Source organism: Dufourea novaeangliae, unplaced genomic scaffold (assembly GCF_001272555.1).
Source record: "Dufourea novaeangliae isolate 0120121106 unplaced genomic scaffold, ASM127255v1 scaffold403, whole genome shotgun sequence".
NCBI classification, from domain to species: domain Eukaryota; kingdom Metazoa; phylum Arthropoda; class Insecta; order Hymenoptera; family Halictidae; genus Dufourea; species Dufourea novaeangliae.
In genome coordinates this window covers 10,873-29,109 of record NW_015374270.1, presented here as the reverse complement: position 1 = coordinate 29,109, position 18,237 = coordinate 10,873, and the positions used below count along the sequence as shown (strand labels likewise).

Sequence of the window (18,237 nt, the reverse complement as noted above, 5' to 3'; positions counted from 1 at the left end):
GATTATATTGGTTAGTGCAAGGAGGAAGTCTGAGGTTGTCACATTCCTCCAATATATTCTAGCATACAGAGATTCATATATAGAATGCCCTCAAGGATACGCATTGAATATTAAAAGTATTAATACTGCTTTGTCCAATTATAAAATGTTTATTAATTGTATCAGTAGTAGAAAATGTTATGTATAAGAAGACCCTACCCTAGCTAAGAAATACAATTGATCAATGTTACTACTCGAAGGTATGATAGCATACCCACGTACACTGTGCTTGCCAAATTTAGCATATATACAACCAGTTGCCCGTGCCATGTTGGACTAATTGTCCTATGGCATGATTAGGCACTGGAGGAATAAAAAGGGCATACAAAGACTCACCCGATGATAGAAGGGCCTACAGTCAGTGCTGGTGGAACTTCACAGTAGGATGTCCGTTTTAGTGTTTGACTAAAAACAAAAAGACAAGACAAATTTATTATACTCAATATTATTATTATTGATAAATGTTACATGCTAATTATTTAGTTTATAATATTTATGTATTATGTTGTAGCATAATACATAACTATGCTGTAAGCATGTTTGTTTTTTTATTTAATCCACATCCTGCTTTTGTACATATTCAAAAAATCCTTAAAAGTACCAAAATTGCATTAGTTACGCATACTTTGATACAAAGCATGATAAACTATATTAGCTTGTATTAATCAAATTTATATCCGAAACTGTGTATAAATGCAAATACAATAATCTCATACGGAAAGACACGAGAAATTGTTTATTTTAATACGATTTCACGACCGAGATATAGGAAGTCACAAACATTTCCAATTTGAATGTCTCGAAGTATTGTCGTTTAAACTTTTTAACATTCAAGGAAGCCATTTTGAATGCTTCAACTAAATATATGAATTGAAAAAAGTGCTCGAAAAAATTCTCATTTGATCTTAACACAAACCACGAAATCACGATTATTTCACTTACGGTTAAAAACAATATAAAAATAAGTAATGAAATGTCACTTTGTTGTTATAATAAATGTTATAATAAATGTTACAATAACTTACCAGAATTCACCAATTTCCCGCCGAATTCCGTTTGAAAGGACTCAAGGTACTCAGGACGGTAGTGCGTACTTCCAAGCCGAAACTCTGAAACAGAAAATAAACATGCATTTTAAGTATTACACAACGTTAAGAATCGTTACAAATGAACAATTATTCAACTCGTGGTGTGTCGCAAAGATTTTAAATTGAGTCAGAAATACGTAAACATTATATTATTTGGTACACAGTGAAACCAAAAAGTAATCGAATTAATTTGGGATTATTTAGTCTATATTGAATAAATATTGAAGGACAGTAACGATAGAGAGCTAATGAAGGTACTAGTAATCAATATATATGAATAAAGATGAAAAGTAAATGTCAATCACTCACTTTAGCACGAGCAAACGGCTCCTACGTCTTACTGCGTCACTTCTCCGAGACGAATGACACACTTCGGTTACACTCGGCCGGTCTCGAGCAGTTCATTCGGCTATCTTCGGGTGATTGCGAGTAGCTGATTGGTCAGACAGAGCGGTAGCTTCCCGCCTAATCGCTTGGCGGGAAAAACCATGTGCACGACTCGAGTTTAAAAGCCGAATGTAACACTTAACAAACTCCTTGAAGAATCTATATAAAAATATAAAAATTTCTACGAATTTCTCGCACAAAACTATACTAAGGTGTATTTAAATTAAATAATTTTTAGTTAACAACCACCACGAACATTAACACATAGTCATTGTCTAATAATTTGCAATGAAGTAAAATTTATTCCATATAGAAGTTCATAAAACGATTTATTTCTTACAAATTTCTGAATACCTCGATTTTTATATGTACTCTACGAATTAGAGCTCGCTTAATGCAGTATACCGGGAAATTTAGCCCTCTAAATGCAAATCTATTCTTATATCTTATCTGTGTCAGAATTCATGCTTTATCGGTAATGTCGGGTATTGACACTAAAATGGTAAAGGGGCTACGTAGCCCTACATACACATGTAAATACGTATTTGAGTAAAGGAAAAAAAAAATTATTTACCTGAACAGGAAATGAAAGCGTATGGCATATTAAATTAAGTAAAATGTTATATATTATGTACAATCAAATATAATGATTGAAATAATATCGATGTAACAAGCAATAAGATTCAAGTTAACGTGTTTCAACGGAAAAGTAGATACCAAAAAGATATTATCCGCAACAGTATTGCTTTTTTTCTGGTATTAGAATCATATACGAGTTCAGCGACTGAATTCCATAAAGGTATCGTGAATCGCATATTTCAATTACAGCGAATTGCGCGCGCACGCTTCATGGCGACGGTGTCGTGCCGTAGTCAGTCGGTCGGAGCACTGTCATCCGTATTTTTCAAGAAACGTTCATCATCGTTCGCTCCTCTCCGTTTTACCATTTCATTCTGCAATCGACTGACGAGTCGAAATTATTCTCCATAAATTAGTTCAACAAAATCGTCAAGACGCAGCTCAAAATGTCACTGGTAAGCTTTGACCGTCTTACGCTCCCGTTTTTCTCCCCTTCTTCCACTGTCAATCTCTTGATTAAACAGTCTCGTTTCTTGATTGTTTCGAACGTCACGTGTCCAATTTTAATTATACGATCTTGAACGCTGTCATTACTTGATCATCGATAGAATCTCGATTTGACGCGAAACATTTTAGACACTAATTTGGGTGCGGTTTTGTGGTTAGATTCTCTAATGTTCAACTTCTGCGGTAGGATAAAGTAATTGTTGTCGCGAGGAAAGATAGTAATAGAATAAACGATTAGAAATTGGAGGCTTTTATGATCTGATTACATACAGTCATTACTATTCAGAATTTTGGGTTATACTGTGGCTATTTGGAAAAGTAATCCCAACGCTTCGCCAGTATTGTTGCTAGAGTCATGAAAAGTCAAATGAAATTACTAATACTGGTGGGTGCAATTTACTCATTTACTATGAACACTGTGCGTATTAGAGGTTGTTTAATAAGCAGTCTAGAAGTAATTCTTAATAGGGAAATATGTATTAATTCTTTCATACTCAGTGGTAAAGTGTAATAGTAAACCAAAGAGCAAACGAAATAATGTTGCCATATAGGTTGGAAAACTGTTATGTTATTTATTTTTTTTATTTTCAGGGCAATCACGTTGCCCTTACACCCTTGGAGGATATGTCAGCTGACCGGGGACAAGGGGGTGGAGGGCCACCCCCACATTGTCAGAAAGTTTATATACAACGTGACTATAGCGAAGGTACCATGGTAAAATTCCATACACAGTTCCCCATGGAACTAGAGAGTAGGGTATGTAATCAAAACAATTCACTTACCATTATGCACATGAAATTGAACAATTGAAAATCAATAACCTTTCCTTTTGTCATCAAATTTTGGCATACTTGCACGAACATTCATAATCTAGTCTTATCACACAGAACAGTTTTGGCCTCCAGTGTAGTTTCATAGCAATTTCTGACAAGGTTAAAGATATATATATATGTTGTTACAAATGCAATATAGTACAGCGTGCAAAGAATCTTGAAACTTAGAAATGAAACATTCATAGCGTCATTAATTCCTGCCCTAACTAAATTAGAAAATACACGAAAGTACATGTGACAGTGTCTAGCAAGTACGGATATGACCGTAGATTCATTTGATCTATCAGATAAATAGAATGATTTTCTAAAGTCTAGCCACTTATATTTTGAAACAGTTTGTATGTTTCACTGAAATTTCATACACAACACACTAAATAATAAGAGAAGTTCCCCTAGTGCCAGACACTTATCAATAACACTGAGCGGTAGGGTGTCTCGTATTGTTTACACGATTAAATGAATCATAACATATGTCTGGAGCTGAGGAAGTTTCGTCTGTTTTTGTTATCAATTTATATTCATACGCATCGTTATAGCATCACTTTGGAATAGAAGAAACAGCAACACATGTTACGTTCACTTCCCCGCCTAATTTTCCCTCTCACGAACTAGTATTAACTGTGCATTGCACCACGTAGAACAACTTCACGCTGTATTATTTCCCACTTCAGTTGGACAGACAGTCGTTCGAGTACACAGTCACTCAGTTGAACAACTACTTTGCCGAAGCAGAAAGAGCCACATGTTCGACGTACTGCGAGAGCTGCCTGGCTTGTCTCACCGGTTACCTAATTTATATATGCACAGAGACTCAGTACGAAAAGTGTTTGCGTAAGGTGGCAAAGTTCGTCAGTGAACAAAACGACAGAGTATACAAGCCCCGCGGGCTCCTGCTAACGGACCCCACCTTACGTGGGCTTAGGTTAATAGAAATTTCAGTACTGGACCGACCTGCGTCGTGACTGCACATTAGCCGATCCAGGGAGTTCTTTATGTGATCCGCCGCGCATTTCTGCCGCTCCGCCAGGATTACAGTGCCCCGCATGAGCCGATGATGAGTGTTTCTGGACGTGATCACTTTCAGTACCAATTTTCTTTGATTTAGTTGTGCAACGTGTGTTCCGTCAAACGATCCGTGAATATAACGTAACAACGTTTCTATTTTTCATCGAGAACCATATACTTGTGAACCTACATGCAAACTCGTTTCCGTTATTTCTCGAATTGACGCTTGCCCTCTTCAGCGGTGAATGGGATAAAATATGCCGGAGCAGATTTTTTAGTACGTATGACCTCAGTTTGTTCGAGATTGGGATCTCGTAAGGACGTACACACAGAATCTGTGTCCCGTAGGACAACGACCGAGTTTAATTGCATGTATGGTGTTTCGTTGAAACGAATGCGCCAGTAGAACCTCGATTATTGTTACGGGACCCGGGACCGTAATGGAGCACGCGGGAGGAACCACGTGAGTGTTACACAACGGATGAAAAATTATTGGCACACACGGGCCTCTTATTAGTAAATAATAGTATCGAACAAACAAAAAATATATAATAATAAAGAGCACATACTTTGAAAGCTTACTACTGTCGAGGGTAGAGTAAGGTATTAGAGGTTATAATGTAATCTAAGGATCTGTAAAATTATTTAAAAACACAAAAGAATGAGTGTTTGCCAATACTTTTCTTATTTATTGTATAAACGTACCATAGACCGGATCATTTAACATATGAATCATCGAAATATTGTCCTGACGGTATAATCGAGGTTCTGTGGCATCGTATGAGTTCAGTGTTTGTACTTGCATCAGACCGGTGTGAACCAAAACGATTCCGCGAAGAAACAGAACGTGTACGTGTGTGTATGTGTGAACGCATGAAGCGTCGACCACGCGGAGCTAGTTTACCGAAAATTTTCCAATTTTTGGAAAGTTCAAAATGTATTATTCTGCGATACAGCAACCATGGGAAACTGCTGTATAGAACCGAGTGAAATCCCACCCGAGCAAGCTAGCTCCCCGTAATTAACGCATATAAGTGGACAAATGATATCGTCCACAGACGTACGCATTGGTCTCATTTGCGCATCTAAACAAGGATCAAGCAGTTTCATTTCGAATAATCGTTCGTTTCAAAGACTTGATCGTCATCCGCATTTAACAGCCGACATTACGAGCCAAGCCTGAGACGGCCCAGGTTTGTGTTCCCTGGAGAACAACAGATCTTCGCGGCCTCTCCGATATGACTCTCAGCCCCCTCCAATACGAAAAAGAACCGTTCTCCGGCGTGTCGCGAGTTCAATGTGCATTCGAAACAGCCGGGCGAAACTCGAGTTCTCTTTTTCCCCTTCCGCCGATCTCTCTTCCATGAATGCCTCTTATTCGAAACGCCATTTTTGTTCTTTTTTTCAACCACGAGCTGAGGAGTCCGTTCGTCGCCGCCAAGTGGCGCCTCTACCCGGAAAACAAGGAGAATTTAATCGAAATTACCGGCACAAAGGTATTCAAATTTGCGCTAAGGAATCCATGGATTGGCTATGAAAAATGAAAAAATTGTACAAACGTGTACGGAGGGTAAAGGAGAAGAGGTGGTTACGTTAATAGATTCGATTATATTAAAAGGATTGTTCGTGTGTGAGCATTGTGATCAAGGATAAACCTCCCACCCCACGCGGTTAGTGTGCTGCTGTGTGCGTGAGATGATCCTTTCTATTTTTGTGCTTTTATTTTATACTTTTTGTACGAAACCGTCTTAGGTGCGTTACGCGAGCGGCTCCATCTTCGAATTTTTAAGGTGGGTATCCACTTGATACGTATCCTCGTATCGTATCACCGTCGTGTATCGATGTCGACGGGCAAGCGTTACAACGTTGCGTATGAAAATATGACACGAGGATACGCAACAAATGGATATGCACCTTTCACGAATCCGTTTCTCATTCGAACCCGTTCCCTACGGGAATGGGGGATGATCTCAGCTATTGATTTCATTATATACAGGGTGTATGTACGGAAGGGTTAACAAATGGCCCCCTTGAGGGAGGTGGAACGAGGTAATTTTAATGTCCCTTCGACGTAACGTCGAAAACAACGTATGTAAAGCTTTGTTATTAACTTTTATCGATCGATTTGTTCGATCAACCTGAAAATAAGATGGTAACTTTGTTAAACGTTATTGGAGTCTCTATTTCGAAGCGTTTTCGACGGTATCTTGCCGATACGTTTTCGCGTCCTTTCATCACCCTTTAAGAAGACCATTTCTTTGCGGTACTCCCTGTGTATATACCATTACGCCTGTTTTGAGCGTCGAGCGCCAGGTATACGCTTACCTACCCCACGTACAGTGTCACAAAGTGGGAGCAAGATTAATTTTATACTGCTAAGCGTTTGGTCTCTGTCCTTGGTCACAATGCTGGAGCCTACTCGACGTGATTATGCGACGCGGGGGGCAAGGAAGCCGACAGTTTTCACGTTTCCATGGCTTGCATTCTTGGTTTGGTTGGTATCGATACACCAAAATCGTGTTGTTTAGAGCGTAAGGTTGTAAATTTCCTGAAAAGTGAATGACGATTACTTTCGCCAGGATGATCGTGTGATTCCGTAATATCACTGTGTTCATTATCATTTTGAGTGCGAATATTTACAGAAATTCATTGCTTTGGACGTTAATTGGTAAAGACGAAAATTTATCGTCTATTCCGGATGTTTTATGTTCATGACAACGTATGATTATTATTTAATTATTCAAGGTCGAAGTGAATATCGAAAGGATCCTACGCTCGGACACGCCTCGGTGACGTTCGAATAGATCAATGGATCTTGGCCAGACAGCCGCGCCACTGCCCCGTGATTTTAATTGTTCTCCTCCGTTGACCAGTGAGCAAAAACTTAAATGCACGAAGAGAGAAGAAATATATCGTTTACCCGCGTCGCAATGTCGTGCTCCAGGCTCGTCGCGACGTGTATTGCAACTGGGTACGTTGCATAATGTGTAAATAGCGAGTTAATTTTTTGCCGACAACAACGGAATAACGAGGGAAAGAAGAGAAAGCCGTTTGTTACACTTAATTTAATTGTAGGACCAAAAAACGTTTGATGATTCGTTAGTGTAAAAGGACACACCATCGTTCGAGTGTAATTTCTAAATGTTTTTAATAATAAAAATCTTGCGTAAAAGCCACCGAGGGAGATAGAGGAAGGAAGGAGCAGCTGCGTAGAGCGTTAAATAAAAGGGAGTAGGAGGAGGATTATGTAGCGGGAGAGAAGATGTTTTGAGCACATTCAGATCTTTATTTTAGTCGTGTGTGTGCAGTAAATCGTCCGACAGGCATGTTCGTTCGCAGCTATATCAAAAGAACTTCAGAAACCAGTCTCACTCGTGTCTCGCTGAATTCGCGTATCCGCTTGAAAACGGTCAGCACGGTCAACATCGCAAAGATAATAATATCTGTAGCGTGGTTCGATTCAATCCTTTTTTCCGCTTCGCACGTTGCCTCCTCCTCGCGGATACAGCACCGAACAAACATATTTTAATTGTAGTTCAATGTTATCGATGTTTCACGATGACTCAACTCTGCTGGCGACTTAGATATTATCAGTGATTTGATAGGCGACCAAGCCTCAAATCTCTGTCATTTCAGTCAGATTTACTCGTTTAGTCTACGAGAAAATGAGTAATAATTATCTTTCATCTATATTTCCACTTGGTACCAACAAGATCCCGGTTATTTACTTAAACCACCCTCGAAGAAGATTACAGGTGGTCTAATCATAAACGTTAAATTAACTTTTGGTCTACGTGAAACCTCGATAATATGGAAGAAACTGGGAAAATCTAGGGTCCATTTCTCCGGTACTGTATCTGCCTCGCGAACGTCACTACCGTTGATAATCCCCGTCAATTCTCGCAACCGTTGTTCCATCCCGTTGACCTCAGTCCTGGAACTTGTTAGTCGACAAATAGAACAGAGTAATAAAGAAATACATAAACGACGCGATTCGATCACGGTGAAGCTCCAAGTGCATCATTAACGTGCGCGTATTGGTAGTATAAAACTGGAATGCGAGATCACATTTCCGGTTTTCCGCGCGTCACAGACCTGTTTCGGTGTGGTTTGCTCTCGCGTGACGTAACCAGGATCATTAATTCAATCGATTCGCGTCTCTCGGTGTCCATCCAAGGCGACTGATCGGTGAGATACATAGTACTCCTCCCACATTGGGGGGTATTACTGTGTAAATATTTTTAAGCGATTTTTTGCGAATTTTTTGTTACAAAGACAGTAAATTTTAATATATCTGGCGTTTTGCCGGTGTATTTAGGTATGTTCGAAAAAGTTCTGGTATTTTATTGATAGAATGCAAAGTTACAGCTGGTAAGGTAACAGACTGCAGTCTCTTCCAGTCGTCTGAAATCAGAAAATCAAAGCTTATTATATTTTTTATGAGTGTCGTCATCCGTGGAACAAGAAGTATTTATTTACGTTAAGATTAAGATATTGTCTCAAGCTAATAACAAGTAAAAAAATTGGCAAAAAATGGTATTTTTAACATTGAAGTGCCTCCATATTGTCAAAAATATTTCTCCTGTAATAATTCGAGTTCCACGGCTAGCGACACTCATGACTAAGTTTTGATTTTTTATTTCAGACGACTATTACCTTGCCAGGTGTAACTTTGTATTCTTTCAAGAAAATTTCAGAACTTCTTCGAACATACCTAAATACACTGATGGATTAAAGTTTACTGTCTTTGTAAAAAAAATCGCCTAAAAACCTAACGTTTACCCAGTACTGCCTCCAAATTAAGATTGGGCCGCTCGTTTAAGAACGCGAGACGTTACAGAGCGGCCATTTTGCGATCACCATCATTGACCGCCAACTCGCTTCCGTTCCACCGATGGAAATAAAAAAGAATAGTGAAGTACAGACACTCATGGGACTGGAGGTCTCGAGCTCTGTACTGGTCAAGGTTATTTCTGCAGCGAATTACGAAGAATCCAGCCTTGATCTCTTCATCCTTCGTCGTATTCGAATACAACCATAAGGTAAGAGAACACTTTTCCACTCTAACTTCACCAATCGCTGATTGGCCATTATTTACACGAATTTAATACGCCGATTTCACGAGGATCATTTTCATGGCGACGATTCGGGGTGGAGAATCGACCGTTCCCGATTTTATTCGTCGTATCGAATTGCAGGGTGTCTTACGAGGAGGAATAATATAACCGTCGAATGAAAACGTAACTTGTCATCCAGTTTCGCGTCCTTATCTCTCTCTGTGTGTGTGTATTATTATAAAAACGCCCCTTTCCCGAAATCAGCCCACACGGGGTTCGCCAGCTTCTATTCCCACCCCCCTCGTTCTTCGAGCTATCCTAAGATATCGAGATATAATACAAAAAGATTGTCAAAATTGAATTCATATCGCTCGTGCGCCACCACTCTCTATATCTGTTCAACGTCCTAGCATATACTGTCGTTCTATGAGCAACGTCGGTGCAGGTGTTTCTTTTTTTTTTTCTTTTTTACCACCTACACCTAGATTCCTAGCCATCGACTAAACTCTATGAAAGTATTCCCTACTGTTCCTTCCTTAAACAATGAGCAACACCTTTTCCAGGCTCGTGTTTGATATCCTGTACGCTCGTTCGTTCACAACCCGGGCGGGTAGTAACTATCGTCGATTCCTCCGAATTCACGATCTCCGTCGACCAGGGCCTGGCCACGTCTAGGGACTGATGTCCCTTCAATTTCCCCATGTAAAATGACTCGCGACACCACCACAGGCAGGAGGATCAGTCATATCCTCTTCTCCGTTCGTCCACCCTACTGGGTTCGGAAGAATTGACATTGAATTTTTTTGACGTGCAAATTGATTCGCCTCGATCTCATTCAAAGACTCTCAAGTGTGGTCGACGTGAGACGTCAAATGAGCAAGCACAGTTTGTTCCGGCTCTTTCGTTCGGGATTCAACGCTTTCGATTTCGCCGCGTCCTCAGGCGTGCTTCTCGCGTATAGGGATCTACTGATCCTCTGTCTAACACCTTTGCTCAGTGTACGACCACCCTTCCTCAATGAAGCGAACCGTCCCAGCGTGGACTTCTCAGAGACCTCTTTCCTGTCCGCGGGAGCGCAATTCAGGGTTGTCACGGTGAACTCGATGTCCTTGGGTTCGTAGGAAACGAACTCCTCCACCGGTTCGTCGATCGTGTCGCGATCTATCCACGTCAGCCCCATCTCGACCTTCTCGGCCAGGTCCTGCCAGTGTCTTCTGTTCTCCATGGTGCCCTCGTATAGGGGCATGATCCAGGGAAAGGTTTCCGACATCACCTTGTACAGGGGCATACAGATCACGTCGATGAAACCCACTTGCATCTGGGGCAGCTCGTCCTTCCTTTCGCGATCCATCATTGCCACCGGTTGCTGGTTCAATTGTAAACGTTCGAGGTCCCCTTGATCGAAGAACTCGTCGGCCACCATCTTGGCTACACGGTGCTGCACATCCCAAGGCTTTGCGATCGCACTTACGTCGCAGGCGGTCATCATCATTCCACAGAGCACTGAAGAGTAGAGATTTGGGGGGAGGGGTTTAATTGGTTAAGTATTTTTGGTAAAATTGGTTATTTAATTTACTCGATAGACTACGATCGACCTAAGTGTGGAAGTTAGGGTATGAAGTATTCAAATGTCTTTAAATTGAATCGATGGGATCGAAGGATTCGTTTGTGTATTCGTCAAGGTAATTCCATTATCCATGTAATTAATATTCTCTGACACTTACGTTCTTTCTTCTCCTCGCTCTGCCAGTCGAACTCCCCGTCGTCTATCAGCTCCATGAATCGATTCTTCTTTTTGAAGTACACAGCCAGATCCGTGGACAGGATCGCACTCTCCACCACCTTCATCACCTTCCTGTAATCCTCCATCGACAGGCTCTGGAAGATATTGTTACTGTCCGAGTTCAAGATCATCACACACTGATCGAAATGATGATGCTCCATAGTGCTGGTCGAATAGAGGATCGCCAACGGAGACTCGGTCTTCGTTTGGAACGCGTTGTTTGTCCCTCGATGGTCCAGATCGTGGCACAGACAGGCGACAAGCAGTCCAAGGATCTCCAGATCAGTCATGAACTGTTCCATCTTGCCGGTTTTCAGCATCGCGAACATCGTTTGGGCGACGTTCAACGCGTGCCTCCAATTGTGATACTTGACCGGCCTGCGTATTTTTGGAAACCCATTGAGTCAGGAATACGCCGATGGTGATATGACAAATATATTTCGGGTATAACAAGCTCAACAACAGTAGATTTGCATGCAGACACAACTTAAGTATGTTTTACTACAGAATTGAGATATTGCTGATGATATTTTGGGTTTCTTGTGTGAATTAGGTCTGAACTCTTTATGAAATTGTGTGACTTATACTAGTCATGGAGTGAATCAAAGTTGAAAAGAAGATTATGAACAACAGAAGAAGTGAATTGAAGAATCAAGGTTGGTCATCCAACAGTATATTAGTTCAGGATCAGACGTTTCAGACATCGTTCGTCAGATTCAACGATTACCTGTAATTCTTCTTAACGCTGAGAATCCACCGGCAAAGAACCTCGTATGGTATATGAAATTTCTGAATCAGGTCGCACTGCTTGAACATCCTTATGGTGGCCCGACAGGTGTCCTCGTCGGTCAGCTCGAAGTCGATGAACGTGAAACTGTACAGATTGAACGTTTCCGCAGACGGTATCGGCTCGGAGGTCAGCTTAACGGCGTCGTCATTGTTTGCGGTCGCGTGATAGCTGAGACACTCGAGAGCGACCTTTTGCTTGGCCATCAGCTTGCACGCGGACTCGTACATCTGAGTGTTGTGGATACCAAGACCGCAGAAGATCGCGAACGCCTCGAAGATCGACACGTCCGAGTCGGTGAAGGATGATCCATTATCCTGCGAACGAAGAAAGTGACCAATCCGGTAAGCAGATTCTGTGTTCCCCGACATTCATCTGTTCTCGAACTGTTTACCTCGATTTTTATCGTCAATGTACAGTAATCATTAAACAGCTCGGATAATTGTCCGCGTTTTAATCGTCAGGTCTTTAAAGACCCCAATTATCTAAATAGAAAAAGGTTCACTTTTGGCAGTTTAAGGCGTAACGTGGAGGAACAGTGGCGAATTTTTCATTTCCTTCATAACGAATACGAAATTTAATGATAATGAAAATAGGGAATAAATCGTCAGATCACCTTGTTGATCAGCTGGGCAACACCGATCACGGTCCTCTGACCGTTGACGATGGGCATGCAGAGAATACTCTTGATGAGCTCGTTTCCAGATTGGATCACGTCTTTCTTCAGCCACGTGGATACATCCCCGATGTTAAGAATTTGACCAGTGAAGGCCACGTATCTAGCGATCTGGCCCAAAGGGCTCGACAGATCGCTTCCGCTCGGCCTGTAAATCTTCGCCTCCTCGCTCTTGTTGTCCATCTCGAAGATTGTTGTGAACTTGTTGCTTTCGTTTGATGCCTACGAGAATGATCAGTGGAGGAGGTCGAAATTGAAACATTGTACACTTCGAATTCTCATCGAAAGAGATTGGATTGTAGATTTATGATTTCGTATTTACTCACGTGCTGTTGGAAAATGTCCTCCATCTCGATGTTGTTGCTCTGAGCCGGCAGGAAATAGAAAAATACCGATCAGAGTTACGTATTCGAGTAACACGTGCCTGGGTGTCACTCACCTCTCTCCTCGACAGCGGTTTTCTGCTCTCTTGACTTGATTTTCCTGGTCGTTCAACGATCTTCTCGAGGTGGCCCTGAAACAAGACACTCCAGCTATCTCTGATCACCCTTATCGCTGCTCTAACCGACGATCAGATGGATCTCAATATATTTCGAAGTGTTTTTAAAAGATTTCAGGACTTGAATTTACGAATATAATTAATAGTACCCTGACTATCGGCCCCAATGATAGTAAATTGTCTATTAAAATGTAAAGTCTTCTTTCTAAATTGTTTCCACCATAAATCGAACTTACTGCCTCGCCGCAATCGAGATCCAGAAGATATACGGCGCATCTCTCGCACTTGAGCAACTCCTTCGCCTCGGTCATGATCTTCGTGACGAGGCACTCGAGATTGTTCTGCTCCTCGAAGATATTTCTTGCCAGATTCAAAAGGATCTGATTACGTCTGTACTCCTGCACCGAAAGCTCGAACAGTTGCGCGTTCTGTATGCCGATCCCGCAGAACGTTAGGTACCTGGAACAAACAGCGTTTCATCCATTAAACACAGACCAGAATGACTGTGTATCAATTAATCCACACAGTGTGAACCAACCTTTGAAACACCTCGACATCCCTGTCCGTAAATTCGTTGCTGCCGTTGGTCTTGTTAATAATCTGAGCAACGCCTATCACGTCACCCTCGTAGTTGCAGATCGGCATCGATAGAATGAGGGTAGTTTTGTAGCCTGTTCTCATGTCGATCGAGCTGTTGAATCTTGGATCCTAAATAGTGTTTCGAAAATTGTTCTTTAATCCTTTGAAAGTGGACATTTCTGGCGATCAGGACAGGCATTCGATATTTATGTCCATTTAAATCACGATTTATCTTTTTCTCCACGTGTATTTCGAATTGGAACTTAGACCAGTGCTGCCCAAAGATCCCTTGCAAACGGGACCAAGCATTGAACTTGTTGCAATTTACTTCTGTGTGTCTGTGTCGAAGGGATTCTAACCTAAGGGTGGCTCTATCCGTCGACAGCAATAATTCAGTTACCAAAATGGTGACTAATCGTTTATCTACCATGATGATGACAGGACGTTTAGCTACCCTACAAATGACAGATCGCGCCTAGAGGGTCATCAAATTCATCGCATTTTACTCTTACAAACCTTATACGCGTCCTTGATATTAATAATCTCCTTGGTCTGAGCAACGTAACCAGCGATCCCAATCCCAAAAGGTATCTTGATCTCCTCGATCTTCGCCTTCTGAATAGCGTCCTCCAGTTCCGTGTCCTGCGTTACATCGAACAGCTTCGCGACCAAATACCGATCTTCGAGAGGTCCTTTCGCCAAGAACAAGCTCCCACGATCGGCATGAGTCAGCAGACCAACGTTCACCAGAATCTTGTGGCATAGAACGTTAATGTCCAGCTCGTTCGCCACATCCCTGATCAATTCCATGAACAGATCACTATCGTCTAGCATGTTCAATTCTTCGCGTCGTCCCACCAGCGACGATGTCCTGCACGAAATACGAAAGGTTTCAGACGATTTTGTTCAAACTTCACTGGCAGAATGGTTTTTATGTTTGCAAATATACAACTTCAGGTGTTCTAAAAATATTTAGAAGTTACTATCTAACTTTTATTTGTCAGACTTTCCATATAGGAAATGCGATTTTTCTCTATTTTTTTTACTATCCAAGTTCTTATCTGAGGAAGACGTACTACTCCGTCATCCGATATCAAAATGTTAGATGGCCAGAAGTGAAAAAAATCATCGATCATGGATTCTAACCTATTGGGACTCTTGCTTCTTTTCCCTGGCGAGCTAGAAGCCAGCCACGACTGAAACAGATCGGACGTGACGCTGTTGCGTTTACTTCTGGTCAGTAGGCTCTCCTCCTGATGGGAAACTCTGGCTGGTGACTTGGTCTGGGGAACGCTGGTCACATCTTGTAGCCTCTGGCGAAGCTCGAAGCTCGCGTTCTCGCGTAACCAAGCCTCCGCCGCGTCTGGATGCGCCTCGAGGTACCTTTTACCCAAAAATACTCCCAGCTGTATTATCGACATGATCGATGTAAAGTGTCGTGTTCGCCCCTATTGTTCAATTTGTACGGTATCGACAGTGAATTCATGACAGATTTGACAGTCGATATCGTGTTACGATCTACTCGACGAAACATTAATAAAAATCAACGGTTCTCCCTACCTGCCAACTTTCTCCATAGTCAGTCCGTCTTCTTCATCGTACTCGTGTATCGTTTCCTGGCAGGTGATCCTCTTGCTCCTGCATAGCCTGGCTATGTCGCCTTCCTTGATCTCAGTCTTGCTGCTCGGGCTTAAAGGTAATTTTGATTTCTCTTGCGTGCACGCCCTCATTCTGCCTGGTTCCTTCTCCGATGCTTCTGGTTCCTCGAGGCTCGGCGAGCACACCAGCTGGCACTCGCTTCTCTCGGCCGTCTTCGAGGACATCGGTTTCGTCGAGATTTTCATCGTAACGAACTTCTCTAGCTTGTCATTGCAATTCACCTGCCAGGCAATTTACACTTGGCTTTATTTTCATAATTCTACACCAACGTCATTGGATCGTGTTGAAGGTAAAAATTATAATTAATTATTTCAGACGTTTTTTGTATTTATATTTAACCCTTTGCACTCGAAATTCTATTTTGTCCCTTCAGAGGGGATGATCGAGTGTAGAGGGTTAATTTGCTGGTGAAAAAGTGTTGGATCGTTTTCTAAATAATTTCCTTCGTCAGGTGTCTCGAACATTATTGCTGGAAATATTACTCGAGGTTCACGTTTCTTTTTCCTTGGGAAATTCGTACCTCTGTGTCCCTTGGCTCCGGCAGCTCGTCGTCCACTTCGTCCTCAGACTCCATATCATCTTAGGTCTGAATTAATTACCATTTGAAGCAATGGTACGAGGGGAACGGCTTTAACTCGTGAAAGTTTAGATCGGGGTGAGGACACTTCGCATTGTACTCGGGCTGCTTTGTTTAAAACTTTACATACTTCCTGAACGGGCGCACGAGTCTTGAAAGCCCCCCTGAAACAAGTATCTTATTCATTTCGACGGAACTTCCTGGTAGCACGGTAATAGAATTACATCAAAATAATTCGAGAGCTATTTACGGAACTATTCCGCGAACCATACAAATACCAACAAAGCCATGGTAGATAAATTCCGTTGTAATTTATCAACCGTTACAATCAGTCGCACGAATATGTAAGTGTACACCTGTTTCTTTATTTCTGTTTTGCTCTTTTCTATAGATTTTATGCATTTAGAGCCTACACTGCGCGGCACAACTGTGGAACCACCCTGACATGTTCAATTCTTATGTGTTGTTGTTAAAATAAAAACGAACCAAGTATGGCATGTCTGAAATCATGTTGAGAAATAATGTTTTCCCAGAAAAGGATAGATGATATTCCTTAGAAGACAAAGTGGTGCGTTTTTATTTTAACCGCAATACATAAGGATCGAAAATTTTAGAGTAGTTTTATGGTTATGCCACATAGTGTAATTACTCGGTTTTATTTCTTTTTTTTTTTCACTTTTTCGAAGACACCACGCAAATTCGTATGCAACGATGAACGCAATTTCTCCGACTATCCGTTCCTCTTTTCACCCTCTCTGTTCTCTTCCACTCCGTTCACGGAACTGATGGGAACGACTCGCGTGGGAAATCCTCGTCTAATCACTGACTTATGAAATTGCGACGATTTGATATTCAACGGATCGTCCCCGGGTTTTCGACCGAAAATAACTCTGGTTTGCAGCAGCGCAAAACAAGCCAACCATCCGTTAAATTAACGTCACACATTTACCAAGACGCTACTGGCGCGCGTTACCTTTGTGTGCTCTTCCTCTCGTCGTCGGCCATTGCAGCGTGTCGTAATTTTGAAAATAAAATTAAGAAGGATCGATAATACCGATGTTTTCCGAACAAGTGTCGCGGAACTGGTTTCCGTCGAGCTGCTTTTTAATCAACCTTACAGTGACCCACACATGCTTTCACAGACTTCTGAATTAACAAGTTGTCAAAACTTTTATGTAATTTCTACTTAGATATCTCCTTATCATAACATTCATCGTTCCTTTTGTATTAAATTCTTCTTCATTTTGAAATAAAATTCGCATTTTGGTAAATAATTTGGTCAAATAGAGATACAAGCCTTCCCTGAACAAACTTGTGAGTCACTGTCTTCTTATTAATTATGTAATTCGTTTGAAAACTATTCTGAACTTTTTTTGATAGTTAATTCTTCAATGATACTATAGTTGTTTGACTGTAGCAATTAGACTGACAACTATTCCCCAACAAACTAAAATTGTTACCAACCATTCCGCAACAGCAGGCACTCGACAGGAGTACCTATCCTCGTTCTATTAAAAGTTTTAATTGGTTTAAAAATAAAGCAGCAACTTCTTCGAACTTCCATCGGGGCTGCCGCTTTATCGTGTTATTTATGAATGTATAAAATCCAGTTGCGATAATAACGAGCTCGCAAGAAAAGGGTTGGAAAAGGAGATACAGTATACGCGTACACTATAATCAAGCCGTTCGCAGGCAAAAGATGACTAACTCCAGTTATTTTATTGCCAAAGCACTTGACCGATGCTTAGAACTTTTTTATACAAATTTTCTGGAGTTAATTACTTTGATAAATGAACGACTCAGTTGCAAGCTTTGCAATTCAATACATTATCACGATACTACACTGATGATCATACCTGGTCCAATCAGACAATCTTCCCGCCAAATGCCCGTACCGGAAGTGTAGCCCCAGTAGTCACAAAAATGGCACCGTACACGCACACAATTTCACCGTGTTTATTGCTTCCACGCGAAAACTCGAAACGTCACCTTTTTCGGTTTAATCGCTCGACCGGAAACCGCACATTACCCAGGGGAACAACAAATAGATCCCGGGCGTTATTCGTGGGAGTGGATCTAATTACCATCGATCATTCCCTAGTGGTTTGCAGGCTACGCAAGCCCCGTAAGTACCCGTAAATATTTCAAACTTTGCGAAAGACGAACAGGGGAGAAGAGGACT

General features: G+C 41.5%; 2 protein-coding genes across 2 annotated transcripts; one reads left to right on the top strand and one right to left on the bottom strand.

Moving 5' to 3' along the window:
• The first annotated feature begins 2,380 nt into the window (after positions 1–2,380).
• LOC107192724 (golgin subfamily A member 7) lies at positions 2,381–4,403 on the top strand. Its single transcript, XM_015582047.1, has 3 exons — positions 2,381–2,548; positions 3,192–3,356; positions 4,105–4,403. Exons 1-3 carry the CDS (start codon positions 2,540–2,542, stop codon positions 4,393–4,395), a joined length of 465 nt encoding a protein of 154 aa, XP_015437533.1. The 5' UTR covers positions 2,381–2,539; the 3' UTR covers positions 4,396–4,403.
• A 5,569-nt stretch (positions 4,404–9,972) lies between these two features.
• On the bottom strand, positions 9,973–16,145 carry LOC107192722 (cGMP-specific 3',5'-cyclic phosphodiesterase-like). The gene is made up of 12 exons (XM_015582046.1): positions 15,999–16,145; positions 15,380–15,699; positions 14,966–15,202; positions 14,336–14,690; positions 13,779–13,948; positions 13,477–13,699; positions 13,181–13,255; positions 13,068–13,106; positions 12,682–12,963; positions 12,006–12,382; positions 11,220–11,656; positions 9,973–10,998 (listed from the first exon to the last, which is right to left on the bottom strand). Exons 1-12 carry the CDS (start codon positions 16,050–16,052, stop codon positions 10,364–10,366), a joined length of 3,204 nt encoding a protein of 1,067 aa, XP_015437532.1. The 5' UTR covers positions 16,053–16,145; the 3' UTR covers positions 9,973–10,363.
• Positions 16,146–18,237: the final 2,092 nt, after the last annotated feature.